Genomic DNA, 14935 nt, shown 5'->3' with positions numbered 1-14935 from the left:
GTATAAGTCACATTATCCAACTTATATTTTTATACATTCTGGACTCTTAAATTCTGTTTTTCCAAATGTATTGTGCAGCAATTCAACACCGTAGCCTGAATAATTCAAGTCCTTGAGCCCACCACCATGCCACATTATATCAAATTCATGTCAACGCGACCAACAGATAGCGGGGTTCAGCTCAGCAGCGGGACGGTTTTCAAACTTTGGTTTCCCCATGAGAATCCAGAAGTCCAAATCCTCTACTTGTCAGCTTGACCCTCTCCCTACTGTTTTAGTCAAAGCTTCTATCCCGGCCCTCTCCCCTCTCATCACTAACATTATTCAAACTTCCCTCTCTACTGGCATTGTACCATCTCATCTCAAAACTGCTGCTGTCACTCCCATACTGAAGAAACCTGGCTCTGATCCCTGCGACTTGAACAACTTTCGTCCCATATCAAACCTTCCGTTCATCTCCAAACTTCTAGAGAAAACAGTAGCTGCTCAACTTCACACCCATCTTTCCTCCAATAAGCTATACGAACAATTTCAATCTGGCTTCCGTCCCCTCCATAGTACTGAAACTGCCCTCCTCAAAATATGCAATGACCTTCTTCTCTCTGCTGACTCCGGTTCACTCGCCATCCTCCTCCTGCTTGACCTCAGTGCAGCCTTTGACACCATCTCTCACTCCATCCTCCTCGACAGACTCTCCTCCATTGGCATCACCAGCATCCCCCTCTCCTGGTTCCGCTCCTATCTTTCTGACCGCACCCAGTTTATCCAGCTCAAACGTTTTAGATCTCACCCCTTTCCCCTCACTTCAGGTGTTCCTCAGGGTTCTGTCCTTGGCCCATTGCTATTTCTAATCTATCTTCTTCCCGTGGGTAATATCTTCAGGAAACATCACATTCATTTTCATTGCTACGCGGATGACACCCAGCTCTACATCTCTACCAAACCTAATACCGTACTTCCACCATCCTCCCTAACCAACTGCCTGCAGGAATTAAAATCTTGGTTCACCTCAAATTTCCTCAAACTGAATAGCAATAAAACTGAATTCCTCCTTATAGGCACTAAATCCAATCTAAACAAAATAAACAACTTCTCCATTCCCTTCGAAAGCTCTTCCATCTCCCCCTCCCCTCAGGTCAAGAGTCTGGGTGTCATCCTTGATAGCACCCTCTCCTTCACCTCACATATCAACCACATCACTCGTTCTGCATATTATCATCTTCGAAACATCCACCGGCTCCGCTCTTCTCTCACTCCTCAGTCCACTGCTATACTTGTACACACCCTCGTCACCTCGCGACTTGATTACTGTAATTCCCTTCTGTTTGGTCTCCCTCAAAAAACCCTCCATAAGCTTCAGCTGGTCCAAAATTCAGCCGCCCGCATTATCACACTCACGCCATACATAAACCATATTACACCTGTCCTCCAACATCTCCACTGGCTTCCCATTTTACACCGCATTCAATATAAAATCCTGCTACTCACATTCAAATCCATTCATGACCTAGCCCCTCCATACCTATCTGACCTCATCCATATTCCTACGCCTGTCCGCTCTCTTCGTTCCTCCTCCTCTGTCCTCCTCTCTGTCCCCCCTGCTCGCCTCGTCACCATGGGAAATAGAGCCTTCAGTCGCTCTGCTCCCCAGCTATGGAACTCACTCCCCGCTGACCTTCGTAATACAGCCTCATTAACACATTTCAAATCCCGCCTCAAAACACATCTGTTTCGACAAGCCTATTCACTCAGACCATAAAGCCATTGTTTTATTTATTTATTTTGTTGTATTTTTTCTTATCTTATTTGATGTAGTTTTTTAACATTGTACTCGTGATTTTAACTGCTTGTTGTAAGGTGTCCTTGAGTTTCTAGAAAGGCGCCCACAAATAAAATGTATTATTATTATTATTATTATTATTAATACGAGGTAAAGTTTTAATAACATACACACGTTTGTAGTGCCGCTTGAAAAATCTTATTTGGGGATTTGTTCGGTGGTTAATTGGGCAGCGTTTGCTCGTCATGCAGCTGCCACCCTGACAAATGTGCCTGCTGAAGAATGAATGGGCATAGCCGCATCATTAAAATGCACATACATTCATTCATTCATCTTCCTAAGCGCTTGATCCTCACTAGGGTCGCGGGGGGTGCTGGAGCCTATCCCAGCTGTCTTCGGGCAGTAGGCGGGGGACACCCTGAATCGGTTGCCAGCCAATCGCAGGGCACACAGAGACGAACAACCATTCGCACTCACACATAGGGACAATTTAGAGTGTTCAATCAGCCTGCCACGCATGTTTTTGGAATGTGGGAGGAAACCGGAGCACCCGGAGAAAACCCACGCAGGCCCGGGGAGAACATGCAAACTCCACACAGGGAGGCCGGAGCTGGAATCGAACCCGGTACCTCTGCACTGTGAAGCCGACGTGCTAACCACTGGACTACCGGGCCGCCAAAATGCACATACAATTAGTCTTATTTATCTGTTGTCAACAGACTGTCTGAAAAAATACAGCATAACAACAGAGATTACATTGAGACATCACACTATCAAGCTTGATTCAGTCGCCATTAAAAAAAAAAGAAGAAAAAAAAGAATGTATGTCATTACAACACCGTGCTGCAGATTAACTCAACCTCATGATTTGGCTGATTGCAACCCGAAGTAAATGACATTCTTCATTATATACGTTACTATTGAGTGATTCCACTGACAATAATGTGCGACTGGCATCATTTTGGACTAAGTTGACTTGTTCCATCATATCTTGCCTTGTTAATCCTTTTAGCAAGCGTTTTCATTTTGTCAGTGTTTCATCGCACAAGTTCTCATGAGCTTTGCTGAGTAACCAGGGGGGAACACAGTCCTGATAAGTAACATGATTGTTTGCTACATGTAACAAAGCCGAAATTGTATATACATTTCGGGACAAAGGTCTTTCTAAAGAGGATTATTCTTGCTTGTCGGAATTAGAATCTGATTTATTCGGCACCAATGGAAAAACACACAAATTAATTTACTTTTCCAGTTACAACTCGTCATAATATAACATAAGCAAGACAATAATGAGCAACATGAGGAGACACACCGGGAAGCCTGGTGGTTTGCCCTTAAGCTCAATAGTTTGCATAGTTAATATATTTGAGGAATTGCAACATTTTATTTTTGGTATTGACATGAAAACATTAATTTTCAAAGCCACACTGGGAGTGAAATATTTCATGTCAATACACATTATAAGCGGTTATCATCCATTGGTTGACATATTTTTCCAAGTACAAGCCGGTGTACCGTCAGCTACCTTCATGCCTTCATTTGAACGTGAATACAACAGTATGCTGTTGCTTGTATTCTTTGGCATTTGACTCAGCGTGACTCAGATCAAGATGTCCCCACACAGTTCATTCTTAACATGAATATTTTATTAATTACTTTTACTGCCACTGACGACTGTAGAAGTCAAAGATCCATCATTTTATCTTGGCTGGTAGTGAATGAGTTTCAAAATTGTGTGTTTCTCTTCCTTCCCAGGTGAACACTGCCATGCACGAAGCCAAGTTGGTGGAGGAGTGTGACGAGCTGGTGGAGATCATCCGCCAGAGGAAGCAGGTCATTGCTGTGAAAATCAAAGAGTCCAAGGTAAAGTATTATTTTAATCATCGATTAATCAGTCAGTATTTTTTTTTCTTTCAGTGAATTTGGATTTTTTTTTTCAAATCTGTATTCAACCACAGTACATTATTTCAAATTGTCAGCGCAGAAAATGTGTTAACACATTTTTAATTTTTAATTTGGTCACTGGTTTTGTCCGTAACAAGTCAGAAAAATATGCAAAAAATGTTGATCATTGTCCTCTTAGGTAAAAGATGTTTGCAAATGTCTTGAACACAATGCTTATTAGTATACGTTTGATGAGAACTACAAAAATCTGAGAACTATTTATAGTTGAGACGTGTATAAACTTAAAATTGATCATTACATCACTACTCAGGACACTTTCATTATTCGAAGAAAATGTATCTGGTAGAACAAGATATCGACAAAGCTTTTCTGGGTCATAGATAACGATAACGGGTGGCACAGAATTACACGCTTTAACCACTAAGTGATGCGTTGAATATTAAGATAAATTAAATGCGCTTCATGCCATCCCTGTAATCACAGATGTTGACAAATGGATGAAGTCAAGCTAAGATGGAAAAGGAGGGCAGTGGAAGGCTGGGCTAACCACAGGGAGAGAGGCAATGATTCATTTGTTTCGTAATTACACCAAACAAGACAGTTTGCACACCAGTAGAGATGACTGATGACCTGCTTAGTTGAGGAGCAGAGACGAGAATAAATATTGCTGTCAAAAAACTGTGAATCTTGTTTCACCACAGAGCTGCAGTTTTTGATTTGGGTTTAACCCTTTCATTCACCATTAATGATAACCTGTAACACCACTCTCCTTGAAAGGATTAATTCCCAGGCCTGCAATCAATAGACACAGTTACACAATTCAGTAACAGCTACTAGAATGTGATTTATGGGACATTTAGTGACTTGGAAAAACTATAAAAAAAGAGAGAATTGGATGGACATGGAGATTTAGAAATTCAGTTTTAATAAATGACACTTACTGGACACTTCAATATAAGGTGAGAGCTACAGTATATAGAAATATTTGGGGTGTTTTCAAATTCTGCTTGCCATTTCTGTATTTCTATTTTGGGAATAAGAGAATGACAAATTATTATTGACAACGGGCGGAACAGTGGGTAGCACGTCTTCCTCACAGTGGAGAAGTGCAGGGTTCGATTCCGGCTCTGGGATCCTGTGTGGAGATTGCCTGTTCTCCCCGGGCCTGCGTGGGTTTTCTCCGGGTACTCCGCTTTCCTCCCACATTCCAAAAACATGCACGGCAGGCTGATTGAACACTCTAAATTGTCCTTCGGTGTGATTGTGTGCATGAATGGTTGTTCGTCCCCGTGTGCCCAACCAGTTCAGGGCGTCCCCCGCCTAAAGCTCGAAGACAGCTAAGGTACGCTCCAGCATGCCCGCGACCCTCGTGAGGATAAAGCAGCTCAGATAATGGATGGAAGGATTATTAGAGCTGTCGAACGATTAAAATATTTAATCTAATTAAAAATGCAACTGTCATAATTAACTCAAATGGACTAAAAAATTAATCGTGATTACTCACACATTTTTTATCGTTTCTGAATTTCCTTTTACATTTTTTGTCCTATTTTTCACCCATTTTAATGCTCTCATCAACATGGAATCATGAATCAGTTTTCTATGTGCCAAATGCAAATATTTACTGAAATAACAATTTTGATTTTCAATTTTACATGAACATTTTTCACTTGGAGCAGTAATTCACACGTAATCTCTCACACAATATTACTGTCCATCAACAACAGTGAAAACAATATTTTGTCACACAACAACTGCTTTAACAGCTTTTTTTATAAAATCAAAAAAGAGCAATATAACATTATAAAGTGCACATCTAAGGTACACTAGTACTCAGCCTATAGTGGATTTAAACCATGGTTGCATACTTAATTTTTCTCAAGTTTGCTTTCAACACAGCAGTCTGTTTCTGTATGTTAGTTGAAGAATAACGAGACACCGGACACCAGTGTTCATTACGTGCCGCTGTATTGGAAACTGCCGGTCTTACAAACAAGCACACGCACTTCTCCCGTGCTGCTGGGGCAAACCATTCTGAAAGGGGGAGGGGTGGTCACTCCCCCTAACACAGTCAGGCTATGTTGATTGTGTTGGTCCTTCTTGTGCGGAAGTCTCTCTACAGTTTTTGTGTAGACCTCATTTCGAATGACAACACTGAAGACGTTTTATTTTCGCTTGGTCGCTACCGCTGTCAGACAAACACAGAGAAGTTCCACCGGCTCTATTTATATGGACGCAGAACACTGTACCCTTCCACACAAAATAGTTCCAAACAAGTAACATCCCCTTGTGACGTGTGCCGCGTTAATCTCGCGAGAAAAAATTTAATCCCGTTAAAATTCATTTAAACTAATGCCAATAAAAATGCGCTAAACTGACAGCTCTCTAAGGATTATTAACACCTCTCATTATAATGTAGTTGATTTCAATTCACACCAGTGCAAACTGCAACAAAAAGAATACCTAAATTCAACACCCCAATTTCTCCGGATGCCGCGTCAATAGTTGACTGAGTGTAAAACGCTCGGAGTACCCGAGGTCGAAAAGCCCAGCCCAGCCCACCTAGCATTCCTTTCTTTGCAAAGGCAACCTCTTTTATAAACCAATTGGTTGGATGATGGATTGCAGAATATGAGTATAGATAGATATGCATATAATAAGGTACTTGCTTGCGAGCAGCTTTTCACACACATCCATTGAAAATGTCGTGACACCCAAAGTCTTTTTTTCTCTTTGCCGCTGTAATCTTGAGGCCATGATAGACCGCAGGGGTAATTGTAAAAGAAGTCCAGTTTTAAAAGTTGTCGTGCAGGGACCGTGACCATGACATAATTGTGTCAGACTTCAGAAATAGAGACTGCTGTCATTTGTGTTCATTTGTGCAACTGAGCAACAGGATTATGTAGGCATTGATCACAGTGTGTACAGCTGGGCAAGTTGCTCTCATTCTCTCTGTCACATCCTCTTAAGAACTCTGTTGCTCTCGAAGGAGAAGGTTTAATCTCTATTCCCGTGATGTGTGTGCCTTTATGTAACGTTCTTTATCCACCACCCCTCTTATTGTAAATTCCAAAATGTACAAAAAATCTAACCAAGACTTTTTTGGGCCGTATTTGTGGTGGAACAAAATTTGTGCTCAAGCTGTGAATCTTTTGCGCTTTGGTGCACAGGTAGGAGCTGAGGGAAAACAAATTCACTTAGGTAACAAGAAAAAAAAGAAACAAAAAAGTTTGGGGTGTATTTGTTGGAAAGTGGGTCAAAGAAGTTTGAAGTCGATGCCTCAGAACTTTGTCTGGTTCCAGTTCTCTCCGCAAACGTTTTGAACATTCTGATGCTCTTGTCCCTAAGAGCCAAACTATGAAACTTTCAAGTCTATAGAAGAGTTTAAATACATCGTCATAAAATGAGGCTGACAAAACGGAGTCGGTCTGTCTCTTGACGGATGAGGCTCAATATTACATCGACTTACAGCTACTTTTTGTGTGGAAATTCTTCCTGTAATAAGACAAAGCTGAGCCCCCTCGTCTTTTATTTTCTGCTCTTGCACTTATACCGCATGAATGGCTACGTTCACACTGCAGGATGGTGCCCAATTCAAAATGTTTGTGAAAACCAATGTCGCCCTTCACATTGCAAAAACACAGGCTGCTTCTTATGTGGACGGAATGTGTCCGTGAAGTGACATGCATCCTCACAAAACAAAACGCCACGACGCACACTGTTTATGACTGTAAATGTGGCCCTCTTGTAGGTCGAAATCCTCACGCATCTGTGACACGTTCAAGACGTCAGTCGTGTTTGGACGTGAAAAAGAATTCAGCGCCTTCTTTATTTATTTATTTATTTTCACCTGCGGTTGGTGAGGGCTTGGTGTTAGAGAGCGCCAGTCTCAAACACCTGCAGTAATCAAAATGGTGGTATGAGTTAGATTTTCAATAATTTGTTTAATTTGAAGTCCATTTTAGTGATCGCCCACGTGTGTGGCGTGACGCATAAACATGGTTGCTCACTCGCTTTTCTATCGATGCACCGGCTCCAAACATTCTGATTAAATGACTTATATTTGATTTATTAAAAACAAAATACAAAATCACATCCATCCATTTTCCAATTTACCTCTGCACTGGGAGGTCGACGTGCTAACCACTGGATCACCGGGCCGCCATACAAAATTACATTTGCTTGAATGAGTACAACTTCTGGATCCGCGATACACGTTAATTTCATTTTTAAAGTGAGAGATCCCAACAGGCACGGAACAATTTGATGTTGAAGATTTGATTTTGATGACATATTGATGTTGAATAGACATCAGACGCCTACTGCGATATTTTTCTCATGGAAATGTTTCATGAAAACACCATGCTTTGGGAATTAGGGCCACTCTGACTTCAAAAAGTCATGCCTCTTAAATTGCTGTGTGTGCATCAGCTTCTCGCGGGTGGTGGGTATGTCCGAAGTGTGGATGAGACAATCAGCATACCTTGAAAGTGTGGGAGCCAGGCATGTAAAAAATTAGTTAAGCACAAACGGGTGAATTTGGACCGAAATTTGTAATTTGGCTTTGAAATAGATGGTATCCTTTTGTGACACCAGTCTTCAAACTTTTCAAACACAGCTCATATGACTTATTGTCCAATCAAACAACGCCGTCGCAGCGTCTTTTCTGCATGTGGTCACCGAGCTGCTCGGCTGGCGCTTATAGTGACGGCAGATTATGATACTCCAAGTGGAAGAGCAGATAACATTCGGTAGTCAGTTGACAACTCCATTAAGTCACCAGCTCCGAGGAGCTTCTAAGAGGGAGCATCCTTTCCAGCTACATATAGGCAGTGCACACTAGGTAGTGCTTTGATTCTCCCAGAACGTTTGATGACAAGCTCTTAACCAATCCTCACCCTGTCAGTTTTTTCCCCCCTAGAGTTTGTATTTGCATAATTCAAGTTTCAAAAGAAAATGAGAAGTAATTTGTTGAGGTGATTTAAAGGTTTATCTGTCAACGCTATCATTATCCGATTGGATTGGTGATTAGTGGATTTGCATGTCACACAAAATGTTAAAATTACCACCTCCATCTTGGTACTGTCATAGATAGCTTATGAATTTTGTGCAACCGGCATACAATCAGTTACTCCACAATACGTCCTTCACAATTGTGATTGACTGATGGTGGTGTCCTAGGTGTAATCTTTCTTTCACCCTACGTCCACTGGGATCATTTCAAGCCTACCGGTGGCCCTGCGGGGATAAGACCTATTGAAATGGATGCCTTGATCAAAGTAATTTGACAATAACTGTACTGAGGCACAGAATGTTGCTTTAGCTCAGGGGTCGGGAACCTATGGCTCGCGAGCCATATGTGACTCTTTTGATGATTGCATCTGGCTCGCAGATAAAACAAAATATTCCCGCTTGTTTCCTCCATCCATCAATTTTTTACTGCTCATTTCCTGTTCAGGGCTTCAGTTGGCTACAGGAGCAATTTTGATTGGATAATACAGGCCTACGTTGGCCGTTGCTGCGGAAACAGGTAAACGTCTCCTTTTGAATCAGCCCGTTGGTCATAAACTCAAAGCCAATCCTAAACGAATAAGATGGCGAAAAGAAAAAAGATTAAGATTAAGATATCCTTTATTTGTCCCGCAATGGGGAAATTACAATCAGACTTCAGAAAGGAAAACGCTCGGTATGATGAGTATGGTAGACTTCAGGACGAATGGACCGAAGGATTCGCCTTTGTGAAGAGAACAGGTTCTGCAGTGTGTCTAATTTGTAATGACAAAATACCATTGATGAAACGGTCGAATGTAAAGCGGCACTTTGACACGCGCCATGTTACGTTCGCATCAAAATACCCTGCGAGGGGCAGCGGAAAGGAAGCGTGCAAGCGACTGAGCGACTAGCCAGCAGCAACCCCGCGTATAGATCCGGCAAGCTGAGTATAATTCCGCTAGTTTTGCTGAACTTTTAGCAATCGTGAGTAACGAAAAACCATTCACATTATCGGGAAGTATTTTCACAAAATTATTTAAAAGAATACATTCAGAGGCTTATTATACTGACATTTTGTTGAATTCACTAGAGATAGATAGATAGATAGATAGATAGATAGATAGATAGATAGATAGATAGATAGATAGATAGATAGATAGATAGATAGATAGATAGATAGATAGATAGATAGATAGATAGATAGATAGACAAAAAGAACTCACGATGAACTCTACAGCCTGCTTTTCAGGCAACACGTTCAAGAGGTTAGCACAAGAATGAGGAGCCAAGTGGTTCACCTCACCTCTCACCCAGAAACTGGACCTCTGTCCACCGGCTGCATTCTTTCTGCTTTCCTGCCTCGCCTGTCTCTGTCCTCATGTATTGTTTATCTCTGAGGCTTCGCTCACACCGCAGGGCGTGATGCCCAGTTCAGATATTTTAGTTAAATCTGATCTCGCCTTCATATTCAAAAAACAAATCCGGCTTCTCATGATAATAAGCAACACAGGTAAACAGAATTAACTACCTGGACTGTGGAAGAGGTGATGCACTGTAATTTTGTGATAAATAGAAGAATGTAAGGAGTATTATGAAGATCTCAACATGTAGCATTTGTCCCGCAGGTGATGAAGCTGCGTAAATTGGCCCAGCAGATTGCCAACTGCCGACAGTGTCTGGAGCGCTCCAGTGCCCTCATCACACAGGCAGAACAGAGCCTGAAGGAAAACGACCACGCCCGCTTCCTTCAGACCGCCCGAAATGTGTCTGAAAGGTGAGTGATGGACAGATTCACTGATCATTTTCATCGTCTGAGGAGAGGTCATCTGTTTTCACGTGTTTGATTTGGCTGAACTTGCTGCTTAAACATACTCGCAGGCCTCTTTTGGTGACAGTGTTACAGTGCTCCACATTTTGTTTTAGATTGTAAATAGTCATTTTTTATGTATAGATGGAGCTATTCCAACTGCTGGTTGATGCTTTCAAAATTTCTACTTTTTCAATCTACTGCTGGCTTTCTTTGTCTCTGCTGAATTCGCCGCCAGAGTTGCCATGGCGACAGCCTCCTCCCAGGTACTCATTCCTGATGTCAATCTGAATGAAGCTTTCGACAACTTTGCCCTGGACTTTTCGAGAGAGAAGAAGATTCTGGAAGCCCTTGATTACCTAACAGGTAGATTTTTCAATCTAGCTTTTTCGCTCTCTTTCTCACTTTCTCTTTATATATATATACTGTATATTATACATTTTCAAATCTTTAAATGGCCTCACCCCCTCTGACCTGAACTCCACCACCCCGATGCGCCTGCCCAGTGCATCAGACCAGACACTATTAGCGATACCGAGAACTAAGTGGAGGCTCAGAGCGGATCGAGCCTTTTCCGTTGCTGGTCCCTCTCTATGGAATGACCTCCAACCGAACATTTAGCAAGCCCCCTCACTGCCCATCTTTAAAACTCGTCTTAAAACTCAATTTTGTTCTTTGGCTTTTGACTTAACATGAGACTTGATTTTTAGTTTTACTGTTTTAGTGCTTACTACTGTCTTTGTTATTAATTTGTTTTATTGTTTGATGTTTTACAGATTATTTTTGCTCCACGTACAGCACCGGTTGTTTTAAACTGTTCTATAAATACAGTTCAGTTGATAGAAAGATAGATCTAACTACCTATCTCTATATGAATGTACATACACATATGGAATTTAATATACGCCACCCAAAAAGGTAAGTAGTAACCTTTACAACGATATTGAAGGACACTATAAAATAGTGATTTACCAATATGTTAATTATTCGGTTTGCAGTAATGTAGAATTATATTGCAGTTTAACACGAGTGGTAAATCTTGATAATTTATCCCCACCAAAGAATATTCAGTATCCGCCATCGTGGAGAGTTACAAAAATCCAGTATCCATGAATGAATGAATAAATAAGCAAATGTCATTGTCATTGTCTTCATGCAATGCCATGTATTGTTCACTGACTGTTCAACGACTGTCCCATGCAGCACCCAGCCCGCCATCCATCCGAGACGAGTTGTGCACAGCGTCTCACGACACCATCACTGTTCACTGGACATCTGAGGACGAGTTCAGCGTCACCTCGTATGAGCTGCAGTACACCATATACACTGGCCAAACTAATTTCATCAGTAAGTCATGTGACACACACACACACACACACACACACACACACACACACACACACACACATAGAATTCACTCCTGACTCCAAGACCTCTGAAAAAGAATTGGGAAGATGATGTGAACCTTGCCATCGCGAGTACAGACGTGGACTGCTGGTGACAGCAATATTTAATAAAACTAAGAATTTTTTAGGTGGGACAAATTAAATTAGCATGAAATTGAACATGATTTTGGGGATGCGAGGATTCCGCCCAATAGCGACAATATACACGTCGTAATATTTCCTGACGCTACATGGTTTTCTCAGCCAGCAACTTCCAAACACATATCACCTCCTCATAAATTCCCGAAAATTTTTGGCAAGTAATAAATAAACATCAGCTGATGGCAAAGATTTGCACCTTTAAAATAGAACAAAGGTTTGACGTTTTGGGTTTTATTTACCATTTAAAGCAACAGCAGGCAGCAATTTTGTCCACAAAAATATGCCTAGCATTTAGAATTGGCTCTGACAAAACACAAAAGATATTCGGTCTGGTCCAACCATATACACCACCAAAATTCATGATCTTGGCTTAACGAGTCATCAGTGAGCCAATGAAAAGAAAAACATTTGTAACATGTTGTTCCTTTAGTTACTCATTTTTTGTTTCTCCATACACACTGCAACAAATGTTTGCTCCATCGGTGAATAAAATTATATTTAGCCCTATGTGGAGGAAGAAACAAAATGAATGTTAAAGTCAGAGTGGATAATGGTTGTAATGGAGGTAAAATGCCTCTTACTGAGGATGACGTGATTATTCTACATAGTTTGGCACACTCATACGCGTTATATACACACACACACACACACACACACACACACATACACACACAAACGACTGTACTTCTCGACTTCTCGACTTTAATCTCCTGCTTTTATGCCTTCATCCTCCTTGCTTTCCTCGTGAGCAGTCACGGCTTTTCTCCATCCGCCGTGAAAGTGGAGTGCCCTGGCCCGTTTGAAACATCAGGATACATTTAAACTCTGTGACTTAGACATTCAGCCTCGTGCTGCCATATAGTCCTGCGAGATTCACAGCCGACATTGAGAAAGATAGAAACCATTAGACGTCCCGTGCCACTCTGATTTCTACCATTGTAAACATTCAAAGAGGCTAAACGCTTCCATTTGAGCACTGATCTCTTTCCGAGCTTCGGTCTCGGTCCTCCTGGGGGCAACAAGAGGTGGAATTGAGTGGCCTTGTAAGAACTGTGTGTGCAGAGTCATGTAAGAACAGCACAGAATAAAAAAACAAGTGACTACAGGTGCCATGCAAATTGAAAACTAAATCACAAACAAAGCAGACCAAAGAACAGAGTTGGGCAATTTACTCAATTTTGCCAATCCATCATTCGTCAATGGCCTGGATGTCCCGTCCATCATCGTGAGACTGTCACTTTTTCAAGCCAAACTGTAATCATCAGTCTGTGAATACACCAATGTATTTTCTCATACACCCTCATCATCATCATCATCATCATCTTCTACTACTTCTTCTGTCTTTAGGTGGTTGGCAAAGAACTTCTGAAATAGAGTTTGAGTCTGCCTCATACACAACCTCCTTCTTAACCTTCCTCTTTCCATCCATCCATCCATCCATCCATCCATCATCTACCGCTTATCCGGGCAGGGTCGCGGGGGCAACAGCTTTAGCAGGGAAGCCCAGACTTCCCTCTCCCTAGCTACTTCGTCCAGCTCTTCCCGGGGGATCCCGAGTCGTTCCCAGGCAAGCTGGGTGACATAGTCTCTCCAGCGTGTCCTGGGTCTTCCTCGGGGTCTCCTCCCGGTGGGGCATGACCGGAACACCTCACCGGGGAGGCGCTCAGGAGGCATCTGAATCATATGCCCAAGCCACCTCATCTGGCTCCTCTCGATATGGAGGAGAAGTGGCTCGACTCTGAGCCCCTCCCGGATGACCTAGCTTCTCACCTTATCTCTAAGGGAGAGCCCGGACACCCTGCGGGGAAAACTCATTTCGGCCGCTTCTAACCGGGATCTCGTTCTTTCGGTCACGACCCACAGCTCGTGACCATAGATGAGGGTTGGGACGTAGATCGACCGGTAAATTGAGAGCTTCGCCCTTTGGCTCAGCTCCTTCTTCACCACGACAGACCGATACAACGTCCGCATCACAGCAGACGCTGCACCAATCCGCCTGTCGATCTCCCGCTCCCTTCTGCCCCCACTCGTGAACAAGACCCCAAGATACTTGAACTCCTCCACTTGGGGCAAGATCTCCTCCCCGACCCGGAGGGTGCACTGCACCCTTTTTCGACTGAGGACCATGGTTTCAGATTTGGAGGTGCTGATCTTCATCCCAACCGCTTCACACTCGGCTGCGAAACGCTCCAGTGAGAGTTGGAGAGCCCTGTTTGAAGGAGCCAACAGCACCACATCATCTGCAAAAAGCAGGGATGCAACACTGAGGCCCCCAAAACTGACCCCCTCAAAGCTTCGGCTGCGCCTAGAAATTCTGTCCATAAAGGTTATGAACAGAATCGGTGACAAAGGGCAGCCCTGGCGGAGTCCTACCCCCACTGGAAACGATTCCGACTTACTGCCGGCAATGCGAACCAAACTCTGTGGCATAGTGACCGAACAGCCCATATCAGGGGGTTCGGTACCCCATACCCTCGAAGCACCCCCCACAGAACTCCCCGAGGGACACGGTCAAACGCCTTCTCCAAGTCCACAAAACACATGTAGACTGGTTGGGCGAATTCCCACATACCCTCGAGGACCCTGCTAAGGGTGTAGAGCTGGTCCACTGTTCCACGGCCGGGACGAAAACCACACTGCTCCTCCTCAATCTGAGGCTCGACTTCCTGACGGACCCTCCTCTCCAGCACCCCTGAATAGACCTTACCCGGGAGGCTGAGGAGTGTGATCCCTCTATAGTTGGAACACACCCTCCGGTCCCCCTTTTTAAAAAGAGGGACTACCACCCCGGTCTGCCAATCCAGAGGCACTCTCTTTGTTGACCACGCGATGTTGCAGAGTCGTGTCAACCAGGACAGCCCCACAACATCCAGAGCCTTGAGGAACTCCGGGCGGATCTCATCC

General features: G+C 43.1%; 1 protein-coding gene across 2 annotated transcripts in view; it reads left to right on the top strand.

Annotated features, from left to right (window-relative positions):
• Positions 1-14935, top strand: part of mid2 (midline 2) — a 95415-nt gene that overhangs the window by 49705 nt on the left and 30775 nt on the right. For both annotated transcript variants that reach the window (XM_052066474.1, XM_052066466.1), the window contains 4 exons: positions 3536-3643; positions 10303-10451; positions 10723-10850; positions 11688-11831. In XM_052066474.1, the coding sequence (XP_051922434.1) occupies positions 3536-3643; positions 10303-10451; positions 10723-10850; positions 11688-11831 (529 nt within the window). The remainder of the gene's footprint in view (positions 1-3535; positions 3644-10302; positions 10452-10722; positions 10851-11687; positions 11832-14935) is intronic.

The sequence above is a fragment of the Hippocampus zosterae genome, chromosome 1, assembly GCF_025434085.1.
Source record: "Hippocampus zosterae strain Florida chromosome 1, ASM2543408v3, whole genome shotgun sequence".
Taxonomy (NCBI): domain Eukaryota; kingdom Metazoa; phylum Chordata; class Actinopteri; order Syngnathiformes; family Syngnathidae; genus Hippocampus; species Hippocampus zosterae.
The sequence above is the reverse complement of the archived record's forward strand: the minus strand, read 5'-3'. Positions and strand labels throughout refer to the sequence as shown.